Source organism: Oncorhynchus clarkii, chromosome 18 (genome assembly GCF_045791955.1).
Source record: "Oncorhynchus clarkii lewisi isolate Uvic-CL-2024 chromosome 18, UVic_Ocla_1.0, whole genome shotgun sequence".
In the NCBI taxonomy this organism is placed as follows: Eukaryota; Metazoa; Chordata; class Actinopteri; order Salmoniformes; family Salmonidae; genus Oncorhynchus; species Oncorhynchus clarkii.
Window position 1 is genome coordinate 69,677,892 of NC_092164.1, and position 25,196 is coordinate 69,703,087.

A 25,196-nucleotide genomic window follows, 5' to 3' on the forward strand; every position below is an offset into this window, starting at 1 on the left:
TAGAATGAATCAAATCTCCCATTGCTCACATGGTGAGTCACTCAAACAGGTTATCCAGGGTACCAGTTTCATTTGAAAGGAACGGATGATGTGAATGGCAGAAAAACAAAACAAAAAGGAGAGTGGGAAAGATCTGCTGCAGAATGAACATGCTTTCATGACACAACTACTGTATAGATAGATAAAACATAGTAATTGTTGGCTTGGGTGTCAGTCTAACAGCTCAAAGCCATGGATTAACAACAGTGCTATAATGTTGGGTCGTGTCCAGTAGGGAGAAACGTTTTGAACACTGAGTGAAACAGGGAGGCATTAAAAAAGAAGAAAATGGAACACCGTTTTTGGTTCTGTTGCAACATGTTTTGCTACAGTGTTGAACATGACCCTGGTCTGCCCATTACCCCATAGCACCAGACATACTGCAGACATGGAGTAGTGGGAAGTAACCCTTAGACGCTGATCTTGGGTGGGCTTTCTATTTCCCCAACTAGTGGTTAAGGTTAAGATTGGGGGAGGGGAAGCCAAGCATCAGAACCTGTATTCACAAAGCGTCTCAGAGTAGTGCTGATCTAGGATCAGGCCCCCACTGTCCATGTAATCTGATTCATTAGGATCCACAACGCGTCTCAGAGAAGTGCTGATCTAGGATCAGGCCCCCACTGTCCATGTAATCTGATTCATTAGGATCCACAACGCGTCTCAGAGTAGTGCTGATCTAGGATCAGGCTCCCACTGTCCATGTAATCTGATTCATTAGGATCCACAACGCGTCTCAGAGTAGTGCTGATCTAGGATCAGGCTCCCACTGTCCATGTAATCTGATTCATTAGGATCCACAACGCGTCTCAGAGTAGTGCTGATCTAGGATCAGGCTCCCACTGTCCATGTAATCTGATTCATTAGGATCCACAACGCGTCTCAGAGTAGTGCTGATCTAGGATCAGGCCCCCACTGTCCATGTAATCTGATTCATTAGGATCCACAACGCGTCTCAGAGTAGTGCTGATCTAGGATCAGGCTCCCACTGTCCATGTAATCTGATTCATTAGGATCCACAACGCGTCTCAGAGTAGTGCTGATCTAGGATCAGGCTCCCACTGTCCATGTAAACTGATTCATTAGGATCCACAACGCGTCTCAGAGTAGTGCTGATCTAGGATCAGGCTCCCACTGTCCATGTAAACTGATTCATTAGGATCCACAAGGCTTTGTGAAATCTTCATGCACATTTCACTTATAACCACGAGGCTACTAAATAATCTCATTTTTATTTATTATTGTTTCATTAACCTAGGCTACATCACGTTATTTCAGAGTATCGCTTTGGAGCGCAATATCACGTTGTTAAAAAAAAAAAAGTGTGTGGGAAATAGAAGGCAGCCGTGTAAATGATAAGACCTTTCAAACATTATCGACTTGATGCCTACTGAAGTGATTTAGTTGTTGAACAAGACCGACTCGTGTGTTGGTACGTATAACGGTAATACTGTCATAATTCAGATTTGAACAACCATCAGACTGTATGATTCAGTGCAATATGCCTATCACATTATTCAAAATATCAGAATTTGTACAAAAAAAATAATACAAAAAAGTGTTATAACCCATACCTCCAGATCCTCCTCTTCCTCTCCTATAACCTCCAGATCCTCCTCTTCCTTTCCTATAACCTCCAGATCCTCCTCTTCCTCTCCTATAACCTCCAGATCCTCCTCTTCCTCTCCTATAACCTCCAGATCCTCCTCTTCCTCTCCTATAACCTCCAGATCCTCCTCTTCCTCTCCTATAACCTCCAGATCCTCCTCTTCCTCTCCTATAACCTCCAGATCCTCCTCTTCCTCTCCTATAACCTCCAGATCCTCCTCTTCCTCTCCTATAACCTCCAGATCCTCCTCTTCCTCTCCTATAACCTCCAGATCCTCCTCTTCCTCTCCTTTAACCTCCTCCTCCTCTTCCTCTCCTATAACCTCCAGATCCTCCTCTTCCTCTCCTTAACCTCCAGATCCTCCTCTTCCTCTCCTATAACCTCCAGATCCTCCTCTTCCTCTCCTAACCCATACCTCCAGATCCTCCTCTTCCTCTCCTTTAACCTCCAGATCCTCCTCTTCCTCTCCTATAACCCATACCTCCAGATCCTCCTCTTCCTCTCCTATAACCCATACCTCCAGATCCTCCTCTTCCTCTCCTCTTCCTTTCCATAACCTCCAGATCCTCCTCTTCCTCTCCTATAACCCATACCTCCAGATCCTCCTCTTCCTCTCCTTTAACCCATACCTCCAGATCCTCCTCTTCCTCTCCTATAACCTCCAGATCCTCCTCTTCCTCTCCTTAACCTCCAGATCCTCCTCTTCCTCTCCTATAACCCATACCTCCAGATACTACTCTTCCTCTCCTATAACCTCCAGATCCTCCTCTTCCTCTCCTATAACCCATACCTCCAGATCCTCCTCTTCCTCTCCTATAACCTCCAGATCCTCCTCTTCCTCTCCTTTAACCCATACCTCCAGATCCTCCTCTTCCTCTCCTTTAACCCATACCTCCAGAGCCTCCTCTTCCTCTCCTATAACCCCTACCTCCAGATCCTCCTCTTCCTCTCCTATAACCCATACCTCCAGATCCTCCTCTTCCTCTCCTTTAACCCATAACCTCCAGATCCTCCTCTTCCTCTCCTATAACCTCCAGATCCTCCTCTTCCTCTCCTATAACCTCCAGATCCTCCTCTTCCTCTCCTATAACCTCCAGATCCTCCTCTTCCTCTCCTATAACCTCCAGATCCTCCTCTTCCTCTCCTATAACCTCCAGATCCTCCTCTTCCTCTCCTATAACCTCCAGATCCTCCTCTTCCATAACCTCCAGATCCTCCTCTTCCTCTCCTATAACCTCCAGATCCTCCTCTTCCTCTCCTATAACCTCCAGATCCTCCTCTTCCTCTCCTATAACCTCCAGATCCTCCTCTTCCTCTCCTATAACCTCCAGATCCTCCTCTTCCTCTCCTTTAACCCATACCTCCAGATCCTCCTCTTCCTCTCCTATAACCCATACCTCCAGATCCTCCTCTTCCTCTCCTATAACCCATACCTCCAGATCCTCCTCTTCCTCTCCTATAACCCATACCTCCAGATCCTCCTCTTCCTCTCCTATAACCCATACCTCCAGATCCTCCTCTTCCTCTCCTTTAACCCATACCTCCAGATCCTCCTCTTCCTCTCCTTTAACCCATACCTCCAGATCCTCCTCTTCCTCTCCTTTAACCCATACCTCCAGATCCTCCTCTTCCTCTCCTTTAACCCATACCTCCAGATCCTCCTCTTCCTCTCCTTTAACCAATACCTCCAGATCCTCCTCTTCCTCTCCTTTAACCCATACCTCCAGAGCCTCCTCTTCCTCTCCTATAACCCATACCTCCAGATCCTCCTCTTCCTCTCCTATAACCTCCAGATCCTCCTCTTCCTCTCCTATAACCTCCAGATCCTCCTCTTCCTCTCCTATAACCTCCAGATCCTCCTCTTCCTCTCCTATAACCTCCAGATCCTCCTCTTCCTCTCCGATAACATCCAGATCCTCCTCTTCCTCTCCTATAACCTCCAGATCCTCCTCTTCCTCTCCGATAACCTCCAGATCCTCCTCTTCCTCTCCTATAACCTCCAGATCCTCCTCTTCCTCTCCTATAACCTCCAGATCCTCCTCTTCCTCTCCTATAACCTCCAGATCCTCCTCTTCCTCTCCTATAACCTCCAGATCCTCCTCTTCCTCTCCTATAACCTCCAGATCCTCCTCTTCCTCTCCTATAACCTTCAGATCCTCCTCTTCCTCTCCTATAACCTCCAGATCTTCTTCTATAACCCATTCCTCCAGATCCTCCTCTTCCTCTCCTTTAACCCATACCTCCAGATCCTACTCTCCTATAACCCATATCTCCAGATCCTCCTCTTCCTCTCCTATAACCCTTACCTCCAGATCCTCCTCTTCCTCTCCTATAACCCTTACCTCCAGATCCCCCTCTTCGTCTACGTTGTGTATGCTCTGGTAAGCTGTGGTGTACGCCTCCAACGCCTTAGCATGGAACGACATCTCCACCGTCAAAAACTCCCCAAAGATCTTCTACAGGGAGAGAGAGGAGAGTAAGAACAGTATCACAATACCTGACCACTGTGACTGACCAAAACTTAAGGAAATCTTTGACTATGTACAGACTCAGTGAGCATAGCCTTGCTATTGAGAAAGGCCGCCGTAGGCAGACATGGCTCTCAAGAGAAGACAGGCTATGTGCTCACTGCCCACAAAATGAGGTGGAAACTGAGCTGCACTTCCTAACCTCCTGCCCAATGTATGACCATATTAGAGGCACATATTTCACTCAGATTACATAGACCCACAAATAACTCGAAAACAAACCCAATTTTGATAAACTCCCATATCTACTGGGTGAAACACCACAGTGTGCCATCACAGCAGCAAGATTTGTGACCTGTTGCCACAAGAAAAGGGTAACCAGTGAAGAACAAACACCATTGTAAATCCAACCCATTTTTCTGTTTATTTTCACTTTTGTACTTTAACTATTTGCACATAATATTACATTTATAATGTCTTTATTGTTTTGGAACTTTTGTGAGTGTCATGTTCACTGTTAATATGTATTGTTTATTTAACTTTGTTTATCTAATTCACTTGCTTTGGCAATGTTAACATATGTTTCCCATGCCAATAAATCCCTTCAATTGAAATTGAGAGATAGACCTTGATATCTTGTATTTTCTGCTTTTCAAACGCGTCTATTGTCTCCTCCAGTTGTCGTGTCGTGCGCGTGGCGTCCATCGTGGCTCTCTGCAGGTCGCTTTCAGCCTGTTGTCACGACGACACAATGCGACACGTAACATACACTTCAAATCATTTTCATAAATGGCTATTTGACTAAATAAATATGTCTCGGATAAAGAGATTTGTTGAAATAAATGACTATACTGGACCGCCATCATACAAAACCAGAGCTCCAGAATCAGAAGACAGACACCCACCTGGGACTGTTGGTATCATTAAGGGATTTAGGACATGAGCATATTTCACCTGTCTTTAATATAGTTATGAATAACAGTGACAGCAATCAACATACTAGTGTTTAGTCTCATCCCATTGACCTTACTAGTGTTTAGTCTCATCCCATTGACCTTACTACTCTCATCCCATTGACCTTACTAGTGTTTAGTCTCATCCCATTGACCTTACTAGTGTTTAGTCTCATCCCAATGACCTTACTAGTGTTTAGTCTCATCCCATTGACCTTACTAGTCTCATCCCATTGACCTTACTAGTCTCATCACAACTTCAAACATCTGCTATCTGAGCAGTTAACCGATCGCTGCAGCTGTACATAGTCAATCGGTAAATAACCCACCCAATTTTACCTACCTCATCCCCATACTGTTTTAATTTATTTACTTTTCTGCTCTTTTGCACACCAATATCTCTCAATACCTGTACATGACCATCTGATCATTTATCACTCCAGTGTTAATCTGCAAAATTGTAATTATTCGCCTACCTCCTCATGCCTTTTGCACACAATGTATATAGACTCCCCTTTTTTCTACTGTGTTATTGACTTGTTAATTGTTTACTCCATGTGTAACTCTGTGTTGTCTGCTCACACTGCTATGCTTTATCTTGGCCAGGTCGCAGTTGTAAATGAGAACTTGTTCTCAACTAGCCTAAATGGTTAAATAAAGGTGTTCTAAAAATAAATCCTAAAAATCCTGGTAGTCTCAAACTTTAAGTGTTTAGTCTCATCCCATTGACCTTACTAGTGTTTAGTCTCATCCCATTGACCTTACCTGGTTAAATAAAGGACTGAAATAAACTAGTGTTTAGTCTCAAAATCCCAATGACCTTACTAGTGTTTAGTCTCATCCCATTGACCTTACTAGTGTTTAGTCTCATCCCATTGTCTCATCCCATTGACCTTACTAGTCTCATCCCAATGACTTTACTAGTCTCATCCCATTGATCTTACTAGTCTCATCCCAATGACTTTACTAGTCTCATCCCAATGACTTTACTAGTCTCATCCCAATGACCTTACTAGTCTCATCCCATTGACCTTACTAGTGTTTAGTCTCATCCCATTGACCTTACTAGTGTTTAGTCTCATCCCAATGACCTTACTAGTCTCATCCCATTGACCTTACTAGTGTTGTCTCATCCCATTGACCTTAGTAGTGTTTAGTCTCATCCCAATGACCTTACTAGTCTCATCCCATTGACCTTACTAGTGTTGTCTCATCCCATTGACCTTACTAGTGTTTAGTCTCATCCCATTGATCTTACTAGTGTTTAGTCTCATCCCATTGACACACACATGCATACACCATAACAATGTAGCCTAAAACATGATTGGTGTAAAGGGCTGATAGGTGAGAGAGCAATAAGGATACAATGATCTGTCTGTCAGAGGGGTTTCTCTGTCTCATTCTCTCCAGCTGCTGCATCTGTTTAGACTCCCTGTTCCTGGCACTCTGACTGGTCTTCAGGTCCTCCTGTCAATCAGAGGTGCATGTTGAGGTAGCCGGGGTTAGTGTCTCAAATCACACCCTATTCCCTGTATAGTGCACTAGTTTTGACCAGGAATCTATGGGTGCTGGACAACAGTAGTGAACTATATAAGGGAATATGGTGTCATTTGGGACCCACATTATACATATTTCAATAAATTACGATTTAAATTAAAATCAAAGCAAGATCCAATCAACTGTAGAATACAGCCAGGTCACAGTAAGATCCAACCAACTGTAGAATACAACCAGGTCACAGTAAGATCCAACCAACTGTAGAATACAGCCAGGTCACAGTAAGATCCAACCAACTGTAGAATACAGCCAGGTCACAGTAAGATCCAACCAACTGTAGAATACAGACAGGTCACAGTAAGATCCAACAGCCAACTGTAGAATACAGCCAGGTCACAGTAAGATCCAACCAACTGTAGAATACAGCCAGGTCACAGTAAGATCCCAGGTCACCAACTGTAGAATACAGCCAGGTCACAGTAAGATCCAACCAACTGTAGAATACAGCCAGGTCACAGTAAGAGTAGAATACAGCCAGGTCACAGTAAGATCAACTGTAGAATACAGCCAGGTCACAGTAAGATCCAACCAACTGTAGAATACAGCCAGGTCACAGTAAGATCCAACCAACTGTAGAATACAGCCAGGTCACAGTAAGATCCAACCAACTGTAGAATACAGCCAGGTCACAGTAAGATCCAACCAACTGTAGAATACAGCCAGGTCACAGTAAGATCCAACCAACTGTAGAATACAACCAGGTCACAGTAAAACATGGATTTAAATGAATCACCAACATAATGGGTCAATCATATAAAAGTGGTAAATTGCATGAAGTTTAAAATGCATTGTCATTACTACAGTGTGGTGCCAGGTCAACAACCTGTCCTACAACGTTGAGGAAGCCTATAGGGAGGTCAGAGACCTGGCCGTGTGATGCCAGGACAAGCATTTCACTGATAGTCTACACCTGTTTACGAAGCATGTGACAATTAAAATGTTATTTGAAGAATCTAATTTCATTGGTCCTCAACTCATGGCTCAGTTTCATTCAGGGTAAGCGGAGTTAGCCGTGTTCTAGCCTGCCCCAGAACAGGACCGTTCTGAAGGATTTGTTGCCATAGAAATGTACCTGGCTAAAAGGTGAGCCACTTTCATATGACCGCTTATCCCGAGTTGAACTCAGAGTTGACCAAAGTTACCTTGCTAACTCCTCAAACCTGCTCGTATGATACCCCTCCGGTGTGCAACAGACTTTCTGTTCTGTTGACACAACAAGATAGAGGATAACTGTCACCCAAAACAGTAGGCCAGAACAGAAAAACTACCAGCAGTCTTATCCAAATATGGGAAAGGACTGTATCTTACCCTTTTAAGTTTAACAACACTTCCATAGCTTTTCAAAGGCTCTACCACTTTGGCTTCAAGCCTCTCCACCTGCAAATACATTGGGAATATCAAAGTTACTTAGTTAATCGATTCCTGAGAGGATTTGAAATCATAGGTAGCTAGATTAGAAGATACAAATACCTGCAGATGAAACATTATCAATAGAAGTCTGTACTATTTTCAATAACAACCATATTTATATAATGTATCAATATTATGGTGCGTAGGCTTACCTCTGCTTGACGATAATCCTGAACTTTGGCAAGGTTGTCTGCAAACTGTTTCATACCCCTCTGCAGATTTGGCGTTTCTGTCTCCGCATAGATGCTGATCTCTCTGACCAGTAGGTCTGCCTTGTCCCGTAACCTCGCCGTTTTACGCACGTAGGCGGCGAACAGTTGGCACATCTCTCCAAAGTGCTTCTCCGTGTTGGTGATGTTCTCCTGGATCTGTCTGGTCTGGCTGTCTCTGTGATAGGAACATCCGGGTAACTTTAGCTAGCTAGCTAACCTGGTTAAAGTTAACTGAAGTTACATAGCTAGACAAACTATCATAGAAACACTGATATCAAGCTAAAAGTTTAACGCAATAGCTAGCCAGCTGGTTCAATAATTGAAGAAAAGGTTAGCTAACTAACAAATCACTAAAAAGTTATATAAATCAAGAATTCTGCACGATGTCTAACGTCTTTACGAAAGCTAACGTTAGTTTGCTCTGTCTTGCAAGTTGTAAACATGCCTTACCTTGCCCTTGCATCCGGAGTCCGGCTCATAACTGCAGAGTAAAAAGTGGTAATGCGATCCGGTATAAAACAATACTACGATGCAGATAAGCTTCCAATCCAGCAGTTAGGTAACGTTAGCTAGCTAACGGGTGAGTGGGATTGATTTGCTCGTGTAATAAACTAGCAAGCTTCACGTCCGGGAGCCGTTTCCATGGAGATGATTCTTTCCGGTAGGGTATGATGGGAAATGGAGGCACCCACGAGGAACTCTGTCACTGCCTACATTTTATGGACATCAACTGCATGTGTGCATTTCTTTGTCTTGTTTTTACTAAAGAATTCTAACTTTTAAACAATTTATTTATTATTCTAGTTATTTCAGATGTATCGTCATTACCCATCATCACCCAGTGCCTGGGCTTACCTCCGCTGTACCCGCACCCCACCATACCCCTGTTTGCGCATTATGCCCTGAATATATTCTACCATGCCCAGAAACCTGCTCCTCTTATTCTCTGTCCCCAACGCCCTAGGCGACCAGTTTTGATAGCCTTCAGCCGCACCCTCATACTACTCCTTCTCTGTTCCGCGGGTGATGTGGAGGTAAACCCAGGCCCTGCATGTCCCCAGGCACCCTCATTTGTTGACTTCTGTGATCGAAAAAGCCTTGGTTTCATGCATGTCAACATCAGAAGCCTCCTCCCTAAGTTTGTCTTACTCACTGCTCTAGCACACTCTGCTAACCCTGATGTCCTTGCCGTGTCTGAATCCTGGCTCAGGAAGGCCACCAAAAATTCTGAGATTTCCATACCCAACTATAACATCTTCCGTCAAGATAGAACTGCCAAAGGGGGGGGAGTTGCAGTCTACTGCAGAGATAGCCTGCAAAGTAATGTCATACTTTCCAGGTCCATACCCAAACAGTTCGAACTACTAATTTTGAAAATTACTCTCTCCAGAAATAAGTCTCTCACTGTTGCCGCCTGCTACCGACCCCCCTCAGCTCCCAGCTGTGCCCTGGACACCATTTGTGAATTGATCGCCCCCCATCTAGCTTCAGAGTTTGTTCTGTTAGGTGACCTAAACTGGGATATGCTTAACACCCCGGCAGTCCTACAATCTAAGCTAGATGCCCTCAATCTCACTCAAATCATCAAGGAACCCACCAGGTACAACCCTAACTCTGTAAACAAGGGCACCCTCATTGACGTCATCCTGACCAACTGGCCCTCCAAATACACCTCCGCTGTCTTCAACCAGGATCTCAGCGATCACTGCCTCATTGCCTGTATCCGCTACGGAGCCGCAGTCAAACGACCACCCCTCATCACTGTCAAACGCTCCCTAAAACACTTCTGTGAGCAGGCCTTTCTAATCGACCTGGCCCGGGTATCCTGGAAGGACATTGACCTCATCCCGTCAGTTGAGGATGCCTGGTCTTTCTTTAAAAGTAACTTCCTCACCATTTTAGATAAGCATGCTCCGTTCAAAAAATGCAGAACTAAGAACAGATATAGCCCCTGGTTCACTCCAGACCTGACTGCCCTCGACCAGCACAAAAACATCCTGTGGCGGACTGCACTAACATCGAATAGTCCCCGCGATATGCAACTGTTCAGGGAAGTCAGGAACCAATACACACAGTCAGTCAGGAAAGCTAAAGCCAACTTCTTCAGGCAGAAGTTTGCATCCTGTAGCTCCAACTCCAAAAAGTTCTGGGACACTGTGAAGTCCATGGAGAACAAGAGCACCTCCTCCCAGCTGCCCACTGCACTGAGGCTAGGTAACACGGTCACCACCGATAAATCCATGATTATCGAAAACTTCAACAAGCATTTCTCAACGGCTGGCCATGCCTTCCGCCTGGCTACTCCAACCTCGGCCAACAGCTCCCCCCCCCCCCGCAGCTACTCGCCCAAGCCTCTCCAGGTTCTCCTTTACCCAAATCCAGATAGCAGATGTTCTGAAAGAGCTGTAAAACCTGGACCCGTACAAATCAGCTGGGCTTGACAATCTGGACCCTCTATTCCTGAAACTATCCGCCGCCATTGTCGCAACCCCTATTACCAGCCTGTTCAACCTCTCTTTCATATCGTCTGAGATCCCCAAGGATTGGAAAGCTGCCGCAGTCATCCCCCTCTTCAAAGGGGGCGACACCCTGGACCCAAACTGTTACAGACCTATATCCATCCTGCCCTGCCTATCTAAGGTCTTCGAAAGCCAAGTCAACAAACAGGTCACTGACCATCTTGAATCCCACCGTACCTTCTCCGCTGTGCAATCTGGTTTCCGAGCCGGTCACGGGTGTACCTCAGCCACGCTCAAGGTACTAAACGATATCATAACCGCCATCGATAAAAGACAGTACTGTGCAGCCGTCTTCATAGACCTTGCCAAGGCTTTCGACTCTGTCAATCACCGTATTCTTATCGGCAGACTCAGTAGCCTCGGTTTTTCGGATGACTGCCTTGCCTGGTTCACCAATTACTTTGCAGACAGAGTTCAGTGTGTCAAATCGGAGGGCATGCTGTCCGGTCCTCTGGCAGTCTCTATGGGGGTGCCACAGGGTTCAATTCTCGGGCCGACTCTTTTCTCTGTATATATCAATGATGTTTCTCATGCTGCGGGCGATTCCCTGATCCACCTCTACGCAGACGACACCATTCTATATACTTCCGGCCCGTCCTTGGACACTGTGCTATCTAACCTCCAAACGAGCTTCAATGCCATACAGCACTCCTTCCGTGGCCTCCAACTGCTCTTAAACGCTAGTAAAACCAAATGCATGCTTTTCAACCGTTCGCTGCCTGCACCCGCACGCCTGACCAGCATCACCACCCTGGATGGTTCCGACCTTGAATATGTGGACATCTATAAGTACCTAGGTGTCTGGCTAGACTCTAAACTCTCCTTCCAGACCCATATCAAACATCTCCAATCGAAAATCAAATCAAGAGTCGGCTTTCTATTCCGCAACAAAGCCTCCTTCACTCACGCCGCCAAACTTACCCTAGTAAAACTGACTATCCTACCGATCCTCGACTTCGGCGATGTCATCTACAAAATTGCTTCCAACTCTCTACTCAGCAAACTGGATGCAGTTTATCACAGTGCCATCCGTTTTGTCACTAAAGCACCTTATACCACCCACCACTGCGACTTGTATGCTCTAGTCGGCTGGCCCTCGCTACATATTCGTCGCCAGACCCACTGGCTCCAGGTCATCTACAAGTCCATGCTAGGTAAAGCTCCGCCTTATCTCAGTTCACTGGTTACGATGGCAACACCCATCCGTAGCACGCGCTCCAGCAGGTGTATCTCACTGATCATCCCTAAAGCCAACACCTCATTTGGCCGCCTTTCGTTCCAGTTCTCTGCTGCCTGTGACTGGAACGAATTGCAAAAATCGCTGAAGTTGGAGACTTTTATCTCCCTCACCAACTTCAAACATCTGCTATCTGAGCAGCTAACCGATCGCTGCAGCTGTACATAGTCTATTGGTAAATAGCCCACCCATTTTCACCTACCTCATCCCCATACTGTTTTTATTTATTTATTTTTCTGCTCTTTTGCACACCAATATCTCTACCTGTACATAACCATCTGATCATTTATCACTCCAGTGTTAATCTGCATAATTGTAATTAATTGCCTACCTTCTCATGCCTTTTGCACACAATGTATATATAGACTCCCCTTTTTTCTACTGTGCTATTGACTTGTTAATTGTTTACTCCATGTGTAACTCTGTGTTGTCTGTTCACACTGCTATGCCTTATCTTGGCCAGGTCGCAGTTGCAAATGAGAACTTGTTCTCAACTAGCCTACCTGGTTAAATAAAGGTGAAATAAAAAAATAAATACAAAAAGTTGGTTTTAGGCTACACAACTCCTTATAATAATATATGGGGATATTGCCTTTAATTAATCATGGACCATCTAAAATTATTGAGTTATATCTAGTGGAACTAACGTTACTCTCCACCACTAGTGACAAGAACATTTTATGAATTATAGGCCTACCTGTTGCTGACGTGTTAACTGGCTCGTCCTGAAGTCCTATTATCCACACCAATCCAAAGACCGAGGTAAAGTTGGTTTTATATTCAACAGACATTCAACAGACTTTCAACAGGCATTCCACAGGCATTCGCCAAAAACCATTTACAAATGTAAAAATCAACAACTAATTGACCGTTTGTCACAATCATCAAACTAGATATGATTTCTATAAATGTCTAGTATACTTTTACAACCTTTTGTTATGAGAAAATATTCCAGTTTTGATTTGATAGAAATGCATAATATCTATGATGCCATTTAAAGGGGTATACATTAATAACTAATTCACTGTTTATCACAGAGCTATCAAACTAGGTATGATCTATTCTATAAATGTCTAGTATAATTTTACAACCTTTGTGTTGCGGAAAAATTCCAGGTTTTAATTTTGTACATACAATCTGTAAAATGCCATTTTAAAATATATAAATCAATAACTAATTCACCGTTTGTCACGGAAACATCAAACTAGGTATGATTTATTTTATAAATGTCTAGCATACTTTTACAACTTTTGTTCTAGGTGAAAATTCCAGTTTTTATTTGATAGAGGCATGTAGTCCGTCTAGAGGGCGTGTGGTCTGTCTAGAGGCATGTAGTCCGTCTAGAGGGCGTGTGGTCTGTCTAGAGGCATGTAGTCCGTCTAGAGGGCGTGTGGTCTGTCTAGAGGCATGTAGTCCGTCTAGAGGGCGTGTGGTCTGTCTAGAGGCATGTAGTCTGTCTAGAGGGCGTGTGGTCTGTCTAGAGGCATGTAGTCCGTCTAGTGGGCGTAGAGGGCGTGTGGTCTGTCTAGAGGCATGTAGTCCGTCTAGAGGGCGTGTCTAGAGGGAGTGTGGTCAAACTTCTACAGATGCACAATCGAGAGCATCCTGGCGGGCTGTATCACCGCCTGGTATGGCAACTGCACCGCCCTCAACCGTAAGGCTCTCCAGAGGGTAGTGAGGTCTGCACAACGCATCACCGGGGGCAAACTACCTGCCCTCCAGGACACCTACACCACCCGATGCTACAGGAAGGCCATAAAGATCATCAAGGACATCAACCACCCGAGCCACTGCCTGTTCACCCCGCTGTCATCCAGAAGGCGAGGTCAGTACAGGTGCATCAAAGCTGGAACCGAGAGACTGAAAAACAGCTTCTATCTCAAGGCCATCAGACTGTTAAACAGCCACCACTAACATTGAGTGGCTGCTGCCAACACACTGTCAATGACACTGACTCAACTCCAGCCACTTTAATAATGGGAATTGATGGGAAATGATGTAAATATATCACTAGCCACTTTAAACAATGCTACCTTATATAATGTTACTTACCCTACATTATTCATCTCATATGCATACGTATATACTGTACTCTATATCATCGACTGCATCCTTATGTAATACATGTATCACTAGCCACTTTAACTATGCCACTTTGTTTACATACTCATCTCATATGTTATATTGTACTCTGTACCATCACTCATTCATATATCCTTATGTACATATTCTTTATCCCCTTACACTGTGTATAAGACAGTAGTTTTTTTGGAATTGTTAGTTAGATTACTTGTTGGTTATTACTGCATTGTCGGAACTAGAAGCACAAGCATTTCGCTACACTCGCATTAACATCTGCTAACCATGTGTATGTGACAAATAAAATTTGATTTGATTTGATTTGGTCTGTCTAGAGGCATGTAGTCCGTCTAGAGGGCGTGTGGTCTGTCTAGAGGCATGTAGTCCGTCTAGAGGGCGTGTGGTCTGTCTAGAGGCATGTAGTCCGTCTAGAGGGCGTGTGGTCTGTCTAGAGGCATGTAGTCCGTCTAGAGGGCGTGTGGTCTGTCTAGAGGCATGTAGTCCGTCTAGAGGGCGTGTGGTCTGTCTAGAGGCATGTAGTCCGTCTAGAGGGCGTGTGGTCTGTCTAGAGGCATGTAGTCCGTCTAGAGGGCATGTGGTCAAAGTTCTAACCAGTCTGTTACACCCTATTAGAAGGGGCCTGGCATAAAATGCTGCATCTTCAGTCATATTAAATTAGATTACAGGAAAAAACTACGCTACGGGATGAAGGTGTCAGGCCTGACTAACAAAGAAGACGAGTGGATGGATCAAGAGGACACAACCAAGAGGATCAACACGGACCTTCCACAGTGGAGATAAGGAAAACTAAGACTGAACCATAACACAGACTACCATTCAAAAGTGGATTTATTATATATTATATATAATAACAATAATATATATTATTATTTATTATAAATCAAGTTTATTTTTCACATTCGCCGAATACAACAGACCTTGCAGTGAAATACTTACGTACAAGCCCTTAACCAACAATGCAGTTCAACAAGAGTTAAGCAAATATTTAACAAATAAACTAAAGCACAAAAATAAAATCAGATCAATCAAAAAGTAACACAAGAAATGTACATGACAATAACGAGGCTCTATACAGGGGGTACCGGTACAGAGTCAATGTGGAGGCTATATACAGGGGTTACTGGTACAGAGTCAATGTGGAGGCTATATACAGGGGGGTACCGGTACAGAGTCAATGTGGAGGCTATATACAGGGGGTACCGGTACAGAGTCAATGTGGAGGCTATATACAGGGGTTACTGGTACAGAGTCAATGTGGAGGCTATATACAGGGAGTACCGGTACAGAGTCAATGTGGAGGCTATATACAGGGGGTACCGGTACAGAGTCAATGTGGAGGCTCTATACAGGTGGTACCAGTACCGAGGCAATGTGTAGGCTATATACAGGGGGTACCGGTACAGAGTCAATGTGGAGGCTCTATACAGGTGGTACCAGTACTGAGGCAATGTGGAGGCTATATACAGGGGGTACCGGTACCGAGGCAATGTGGAGGCTATATACAGGGGGGGTACCGAGGCAATGTGAAGGCTATATACAGGGTGTACCGGTACAGAGTCAATGTGGAGGCTATATACAGGGGGTACCGGTACAGAGTCAATGTGGAGGCTATATACAGGGTGTTACGGTACAGAGTCAATGTGGAGGCTATATACAGGGGGTACCGGTACAGAGTCAATGTGGAGGCTATATACAGGGGGTATCGGTACAGAGTCAATGTGGAGGCTATATACAGGGTGTTACGGTACAGAGTCAATGTGGAGGCTATATACAGGGGGTACCGGTACAGAGTCAATGTGGAGGTTATGTACAGGGGGTACCGGTACAGAGACAATGTGGAGGCTATATACAGGTGGTACCGGTACCGAGGCAATGTGGAGGCTATATACAGGGGGGTACCGGTACAGAGTCAATGTGGAGGCTGTATACAGGGGGTACATGTACCGAGTCAATATGCAGGGGTTCAGATAGTCATGGTAAGTTTTAAAGTGACTGGACTGTTCATACATAAGAAAACAGCGAGTAGCAGCAGTGTAAGATCACTTCAGAGTGTTTTCTATACAATGCTTCCAATTATATGCATGTCCTAGCTTCTGGGCCTGAGTAACAGGCAGTTTACAATTTACTTTGGGCACGTCAGTCATCCAAAATTCCAAATACTGCCCCCTAGCCCAAAAAGGTTTTATCTTCCGATAGGAAGGTCGTTGACACGAGGGGAAGAAAATTACCCATTGATTATAGGTGTACTGTTTCCTGTCAGTTACTGTATATGTGTGTATATATGATCAATGTCTTACAGGGCATCCTGATATGCATGCCACTATAATAATCATATCAATCAAATCAGTCAGTTACACATGCGGAATGCCCAGGCCGTATTAAAACTAACAAAAACAAACTTCATATTTAGAAAAACATGTCTGAGTTTTTCTAGGCCTAGTTGTTCAAGGTTGCCGAGACAAGCGAAGAGAAAGAGAATAGCAATTGGTTTCTACGGCTCCCCGGGTAAAAAACGGCTGTATCTTCCACATTGCAGCAGAGAGTTACACCAATAAATATGGCCTTTTTATTCATTTGAAATGGTGCCAAAAGCAGACTTTGTGATCATTGAAATTAATGGGGATTCATCGTAACTCGCTCCTCCAGCTGCTGTATCTGTGGAGAATGTCCAAAAACCTTCATTACTGTGCTTAATCATCCATGGGATTGAAGCAGGAGAGATTCCACTGTAACAGCTTGTCTGTGTAAAACACGGTCATTGCATTTAGCTGTGTGTGTGTGTGTGTGTGTGTGTGTGTGTGTGTGGCTATCTTGGTGTGTGTGTGTGTGTGTGTGTGTGTGTGTGTGTGTGTTTGGAATCCCATTCAGCATTCCTATATTCCCTCTGTCAGCCAGTACAAACAGATATTCATTGTGTATTAGGCATCACCTGATAACCTTGGTCTGCTCTTCAATATAGCGTTCGTTGCCCATTCAAATTTGTATGGAGACAATGCACTGTTATATGTTGGATAAGCAAAGGTGAGATCTATTGGATATGGCATGGTTTCTAGTTAAATCCATTTGGATATCTGATCATTGCACCTCAAGCAAAAATTATACTTTGTTAAAATAACATCATGGTGATGGAAATTCGATTTGACACATTGTTCTTTATAATTTTCATAGAATATTTGACACATGATCAGCCCAATAAGCAAATAGGAAATGTTTAGATACATATTGAGAGAATCCATTGTCTAGTTTGTGAAGGGTGAGAGATTCATTGTGTTATTGTCACTAATAATATAAAGTATAATTATACGTTCAGGGAGATTGTGGTGAATATTATCAGTGTAGTTGTTTTGCTTTGATGGTAGTAAAGGGGTCTAATATAGGAGATGTTGAAGTCTGAAAATTAAAGATCAGTGTGTATCTGTGATTACAGCAGTTATCCACTTGATGGAAGTAGGCTCTTTCTGTCCTGCATCCTGCTTCTGTTGGGAGACTAGGGGCATGTCTGTGTTTAGATGTGTTCTAGTAGCCTACACTGAATAAATTAGGGCTATGTCTGTGTGGAGATGTGTTCTAGTAGCCTATACTGAATAAATTAGGGCTATGTCTGTGTGGAGATTTAGTTCTAGTAGCCTATACTGAATAAATTAGGGCTATGTCTGTGTGGTGATGTGTTCTAGTAGCCTATACTGAATACATTAGGGCTATGTCTGTGTGGAGATTTAGTTCTAGTAGCCTATACTGAATAAATTAGGGCTATGTCTGTGTGGTGATGTATTCTAGTAGCCTACACTGAATTAACACGTATGAGGAAATCATTCTGATATCTGGAGAATTGCCATATATATATATATATATATATATATATATATTAATTAATTTAACCATGAGGATTTAATTAATAAATTAGGGCTATGTCTGCCAACAAAGTTCCAATAATATAGAAGAAGAAGTAAGAAGCTAATATAAGACAAATCTGTCATTAGGTTCTCGGTTGCTGCTTTGCTTTTACTGGTATTAAACTACCTATACCTGAGTATAAATTAAATATTATACTGTACTAACCTACCTATACCTGAGTATAAATTAAATATTCTACTGTACTAACCTACCTATACCCGAGTATAAATTAAATATTCTACTGTACTAACCTACCTATACCTGAGTATAAATTAAATATTATACTGTACTAACCTACCTATACCTGAGTATAAATTAAATATTCTACTGTACTAACCTACCTATACCTGAGTATAAATTAAATATTCTACTGTACTAACCTACCTATACCTGAGTATAAATTAAATATTCTACTGTACTAACCTACCTATACCTGAGTATAAATTAAATATTCTACTGTACTAACCTACCTATACCCGAGTATAAATTAAATATTCTACTGTATTAAACCAACTATACCTCAGTATAAATTAAAACTTATACTGTATTAAACTACCTATACCTGAGTATAAATGAAATATTCTACTGTGTTAAACTACCTATACCTCAGTATAAATTAAAACTTCTACTGTAATATACCACCTATACCTGCAATATATCACCTCCCTATATGGGAGCTTCATGAAATGGGTTTCCGTGGCCAAGCAGCCGCACAGAAGCTTACGAACACCAAACGCAATGCCAAGCGTTGGCTGGAGTGGTGTAAAGCTTGCCGCCATTGGCCTCTGGGGCAGTGGAAAAACATTCTCTGGAGTGATGAATCACGCTTCGCCATCTGGCAGTCTGACGGACTCATCTGGGTTTGGCAGATGCCAGGAGAATGTTACCTGCCCAATGCATATTGTGGTGCCAAATGTAAAGTTTAGTTAGGCCCTTTCCTGATTCAGCATGACAATGCCCCTGTGCACAAAGCGTGGTCCATACAGAAATGGTTTGTCAAGATCGGTGTAGAAGAACTTGACTGGCCTGCACAGAGACCTGACCTGATCCCCATTGAACACCTTCGGGATGAATTAGAACGCCGACTGCAAGCCAGGCCCAATCTCCCAAAAATCCGTGTCCGACCTCACTAATGCTCTTGTGGCTGAATGGAAGCAAGTCTCCGCAGCAACGTTCCAACATCTAGTGGAAAGCCTTCCCAGAAGAGAATGTTAAGGAGCGAAGGGGGGACCAACACCATATTAATGCCCATGATTTTCGAATGAGATGTTGGACGAGTAGGTGTAAACATACTTTTTGTCATATTGTGTATGTTGCTAGCTAGCTAAGTTGCTAACACCTGTAGATTGTCACCAGAAAGTCATTTATAACGTTATGTGTTTGCCATTCCCTGAACTAGTTTATGGTGTTTTTAGCTTAGCGACTACAGTAATAGTAACGCTATCATGTCCTACTGACTGTTTGGTATATTTAGCCGTGTGATGCCCTTTGTCATGTTAATGTTGCTGATAAGATATAGCATATTATTTTCTACTAGAAAATTACCCTCCCTAGTTAAGGTCCATGAGTAGGAGACAGCCCTAGTCAGAGACATATAGATAAGTATATGATAGTTATTGATAGATATATCATAGTTATAGATAGATATATGATAGATATGATAGATATATAATACAAATATGATAGTTATAGATAGATCTATGATAGATATAGATACATATATGATAGATATATATACATATATGATAGACATATAATATATATGATAGTTATAGATAGAGAAATGATAGTTATATGATAGTTACAGCTAGATATGATAGATATATTATAGGTAGATTGATATATGATAGTTAAAGATGGATATATAATATACATATTATAGTTATAGATAGATATGATAGATATAGATACATACATGATAGTTATATATACATATATGATAGTTATAGAAACATATGATAGTTATAGATACATATAGTCTAGTCTAGGGGTTTATATGTCTATGGTTGCCTAGATTGGTTCTCAATCAGAGGCAGCTGTCTATCGTTGTCTTTGATTGGGAACCATATTTAGGTAGCCATATTCCTTGGTTTATCTGTGGGTTATTGTCTATGTGTAGTTGCCTGTGTCAGCACTAGGTGTTTATAGCGTCACGTTCTTTTTGGTTAGTTTGTTTAAGTGTCCTTCCTTCTATTAAGAAGTATGTATTCCAATCACGCTGCACCTTGGTCTCCTCGTTACACCGAACGTGACATATATCTATCATATATTTATATATAACTATCATATATCTATCATATCTATCATATCTATCTGTAACTATCATATATCAATTTATCTATAACTATCATATCTATAATATCTATCATATCTATCTATAACTATCATATATCTATCATATATGTATCTATATCTATCTATAACTATCATATCTATTATATGTCTATCATATATGTATATATAACTATCATGTATGTATCTATATCTATCATATATCTATCATATATGTATCTATATCTATCATCTATGTATCTATATCTATCATATATATATCATCTATGTATCTATATCTATCATGTATGTATCTATAACTATCTATAACTATCATATTTATCTATAACTGTCATATACCGAGTCAATGTGTGGTGGAACAGGTTATTCAAGGTAATTTGTACATGTAGATAGGGGTATAATGACTATGCATAGATAATAAACAGTGAGTAGCAGCAGTTTATATGATTGATAGATAAATTATATATATAGAGAGAGATACATTTTGGCCAATTCCTCCTGACAGAGCTGGAGTCAGGGTTGCTTGGCCTCCTTGCTCGCACATGCTTTTTCAGTTCTGCCTACAAATTTTCTATGGGATTGAGGTCAGGGCTTTGTGATGGCCACTCCAATACCTTGACTTTGTTGTCCTTAAGCCATTTTGCCACAACTTTGGAAGTATGCTTGGGGTCATTGTCAATTTGGAAGACCCATTTGCGACCAAGCTTTAACTTCCTGACTGATGTCTTGAAATGTTGCTTTAATATATCCACATGCTTTTCCTACCTCATGATGCCATCTATTTTGTGAAGTGCACTAGTCCCTCCTGCAGCAAAGCACCCCCACAACATGATGCTGCCACCCCCGTGCTTCACGGTTGGGATGGTGTTCTTTGGCTTGCAAGCCTGTCCTTTTTCCTCCAAACATAACGATGGTCATTATGGCCAAACAGTTATATTTTTGTTTCATCAGACCAGAGGACATTTCTCCAAAAAGTGTGATCTTTGTCCCCATGTGCAGTTGCAAACTGTAGTCTGGCTTACCCGTCAGTAGAGGATTCCTGGTTATTTTTTTAAATGACTTCCTAACCATCTTAAATAAGCATGCCCCATTCAAGAAATTTAGAACCAGGAACAGATATAGCCCTTTGTTCTCCCCAGACCTGACTGCCCTTAACCAACACAAAAACATCCTATGGCGTTCTGCATTAGCATCGAACAGACCCCGTGAAATGCAGCTTTTCAGGGAAGCCAGAAACCATTATACCAAGGCTAGCTTTTTCAAGCAGAAATTTGCTTCCTGCAACACTAACTCAAAAAAGTTCTGGGACACTGTAAAGTCCATGGAGAATAAGAACACCTCCTCCCAGCTGCCCACTGCAATGAAGATAGGAAACACTGTCACCACTGATAAATCCACTGTAATTGAGAATTTTAATAAGCATTTTTCTACGGCTGGCCATGCTTTCCACCTGGCTACCCCTACCCCGGTCAACAGCACTGCACCCCCCCACAGCAACTCGCCCAAGCCGTCCCCATTTCTCCTTCTCCCAAATCCAGTCAGCTGATGTTCTGAAAGAGCTGCAAAATCTGGACCCCTACAAATCAGCCGGGCTAGACAATCTGGACCCTTTCTTTCTAAAATTATCTGCCAAAATTGTTGCCACCCCTATTACTAGCCTGTTCAACCTCTCTTTCGTGTCGTCTGAGATTCCCAAAGATTGGAAAGCAGCTGCGGTCATCCCCCTCTTCAAAGGGGGGGACACTCTTGACCCAAACTGCTACAGACCTATATCTATCCTACCCTGCCTTTCTAAGGTCTTCGAAAGCCAAGTCAACAAACAGATTACCGACCATTTTGAATCTCACCATACCCTCTCTGCTATGCAATCTGGTTTCAGAGCTGGTCATGGGTGCACCTCAGCCACGCTCAAGGTCCTAAACAATATCTTAACCGCCACCAATAAGAAACATTACTGTGCAGCCGTATTCATTGATCTGGCCAAGGCTTTCGACTCTGTCAATCACCACATCCTCACCGGCAGACTCGACAGCCTTGGTTTCTCAAATGATTGCCTCGCCTGGTTCACCAACTACTTCTCTGATAGAGTTCAGTGTGTCAAATCGGAGGGTCTGCTGTCCGGACCTCTGGCAGTCTCTATGGGGGTGCTACAGGGTTCAATTCTTGGACCGACTCTATTCTCATTATACATCAATGATGTCGCTCTTGCTGCTGGTGAGTCTCTGATCCACCTCTATGCAGATGACACCATTCTGTATACTTCTGGCCCTTCTTTGGACACTGTGTTAACAACCCTCCAGGCAAGCTTCAATGCCATACAACTCTCCATCTGTGGCCTCCAATTGCTCTTAAATACAAGTCAAACTAAATGCATGCTCTTCAACCGATCGCTGCCTGCACCTGCCCGCCTGTCCAACATCACTACTCTGGACGGCTCTGACAACTACAAATACCTAGGTGTCTGGTTAGACTGTAAACTCTCCTTCCAGACCCACATCAAACATCTCCAATCCAAAGTTAAATCTAGAATTGGCTTCCTATTTCGCAACAAAGCATCCTTCACTCATGCTGCCAAACATACCCTTGTAAAACTGACCATCCTACCAATCCTCGACTTCGGCGATGTCATTTACAAAATAGCCTCCAATACACCTACTAAACAAATTGGATGCAGTCTATCACAGTGGCATCCGTTTTGTCACCAAAGCCCCATATACTACCCACCATTGCGACCTGTATGCTCTCGTTGGCTGGCCCTCGCTTCATACTCGTCGCCAAACCCACTGGCTCCATGTCATCTACAAGACCCTGCTAGGTAAAGTCCCCCCTTATTTCAGCTCGCTGGTCACCATAGCAGCACCCACCTGTAGCACGCGCTCCAGCAGGTATATCTCTCTGGTCACCCCCAAAACCAATTCTTTCTTTGGCCGCCTCTCCTTCCAGTTCTCTGCTGCCAATGACTGGAACAAACTACAAAAATCTCTGAAACTGGAAACACTTATCCCCCTCACTAGCTTTAAGCACCAGCTGTCAGAGAAGCACACAGATTACTGCACCTGTACATAGCCCACCTATAATTTAGCCCAAACAACTACCTCTTTCCCTACTGTATTTATTTTATTTTATTTATTTATTTTGCTCCTTTGCACCCCATTATTTTTATTTCTACTTTGCACATTCTCCCATTGCAAATCTACCATTCCAGTGTTTTACTTGCTATATTGTATTTACTTTGCCACCATGGACTTTTTTTGCCTTTACCTCCCTTATCTCACCTCATTTGCCCACATCGTATATAGACTTGTTTATACTATATTATTGACTGTATGTTTGTTTTATTCCATGTGTAACTCTGTGTCGTTGTATGTGTCGAACTGCTTTGCATTATCTTGGCCAGGTCGCAATTGTAAATGAGAACTTGTTCTCAACTTGCCTATCTGGTTAAATAAATCAAATCAAATCAAATGTATTTATATAGCTTTTCGTACATCAGCTGATATCTCAAAGTGCTGTACAGAAACCCAGCCTAAAACCCCAAACAGCAAGCAATGCAGGTGTAGAAGCACGGTGGCTAGGAAAAACTCCCTAGAAAGGCCAAAACCTAGGAAGAAACCTAGAGAGGAACCAGGCTATGTGGGGTGGCCAGTCCTCTTCTGGCTGTGCCGGGTGGAGATTATAACAGAACATGGCCAAGATGTTCAAATGTTCATAAATGACCAGCATGGTCGAATAATAATAAGGCAGAACAGTTGAAACTGGAGCAGCAGCACGGCCAGGTGGACTGGGGACAGCAAGGAGTCATCATGTCAGGTAGTCCTGGGGCATGGTCCTAGGGCTCAGGTCAGTTGAAACTGGAGCAGCAGCACGGCCAGGTGGACTGGAGACATAAATAAAGGTGAAATAAATATATCTTTCAGTGTAACTGAATAGTTGACTGTCAGACTTGTCAGCCTATCTATTAAGGCACTTCTTTATAGATACGATGTCACATTAAAGGTGGTGAAGGTGGTAAAGGAAGTAAAATAGGGAGTTCTTCATACCAAGACGGTCTGTTGTTCTGGGATTGATTTGCACTTTTCGCAACAAATTACGTTAATCTCTAAGAGACAGAACGAACGCGTCTCCTTCCTGAGCGGTATGACGGCTACATGGTCCTATGGTGTTTGTACTTGCGTACTATTGTTTGTACAGATGAATGTGGTACCTTCAGGCATTTGGAAATTGCTCCCATTGATGAACCAGACTTGTGGAGGTCTTTAAGATTTCTTTAGATTTTCCCTTGATATCAAGCAAAGAGGCACTGAATTTGAAGGTAGGCCTTGAAATACATCCACAGGTACACCTCCAATGATGTCAATTAGCCTATCAGAAGCTTCTGAAGCCATGACATCATTTTCTGGAATTTTCCAAGCTGTTTAAAAGCACAGTCAACTCAATGTGTGTAACCTTCTGACCCACTGGAATTGTAATATAGTGAATTATAAGTGAAATAATCTGTCTGTAAACATTTGTTGGAAAAATTACTTGTGTCATGCATGACATTTCACATTCTTAAAATAAAGTGGTGATCCTTAATGACCTAAACAGGTTTTTTTTACTAGGATTAAATGTCAGGAATTGTGAAAAACTGAGTTTAATTGTATTTGGCTAAGGTGTATGTAAACTTCCGACTTCAACTGTACATGGGGTACCAGTACAGAGTCAATGTGCAGGGGTACCAGTACAGAGTCAATGTGCAGGGGTACCAGTACAGAGTCAATGTGCAGGGGTACCAGTACAGAGTCAATGTGCAGGGGTACCAGTACAGAGTCAATGTGCAGGGGTACCAGTACAGAGTCAATGTGCAGGGGTACCAGTACAGAGTCAATGTGCAGGGGTACCAGTACAGAGTCAATGTGCAGGGGTACCA

General features: G+C 42.9%; 1 protein-coding gene across 1 annotated transcript in view; it reads right to left on the minus strand.

Annotated features, from left to right (window-relative positions):
• LOC139372796 (CBY1 interacting BAR domain containing 1) overlaps positions 1-8,742 on the minus strand; it is a 39,820-nt gene extending 31,078 nt beyond the window's left edge. Inside the window, exons 1-7 of the mRNA XM_071112600.1 lie at positions 8,696-8,742; positions 8,186-8,420; positions 7,932-8,000; positions 6,432-6,533; positions 5,019-5,024; positions 4,741-4,845; positions 3,988-4,101 (exon numbers count right to left, since the gene is read on the minus strand). Of these exons, the coding sequence (XP_070968701.1) occupies positions 3,988-4,101; positions 4,741-4,845; positions 5,019-5,024; positions 6,432-6,533; positions 7,932-8,000; positions 8,186-8,420; positions 8,696-8,724 (660 nt within the window). The 5' untranslated portion in view covers positions 8,725-8,742. The remainder of the gene's footprint in view (positions 1-3,987; positions 4,102-4,740; positions 4,846-5,018; positions 5,025-6,431; positions 6,534-7,931; positions 8,001-8,185; positions 8,421-8,695) is intronic.
• Positions 8,743-25,196: the final 16,454 nt, after the last annotated feature.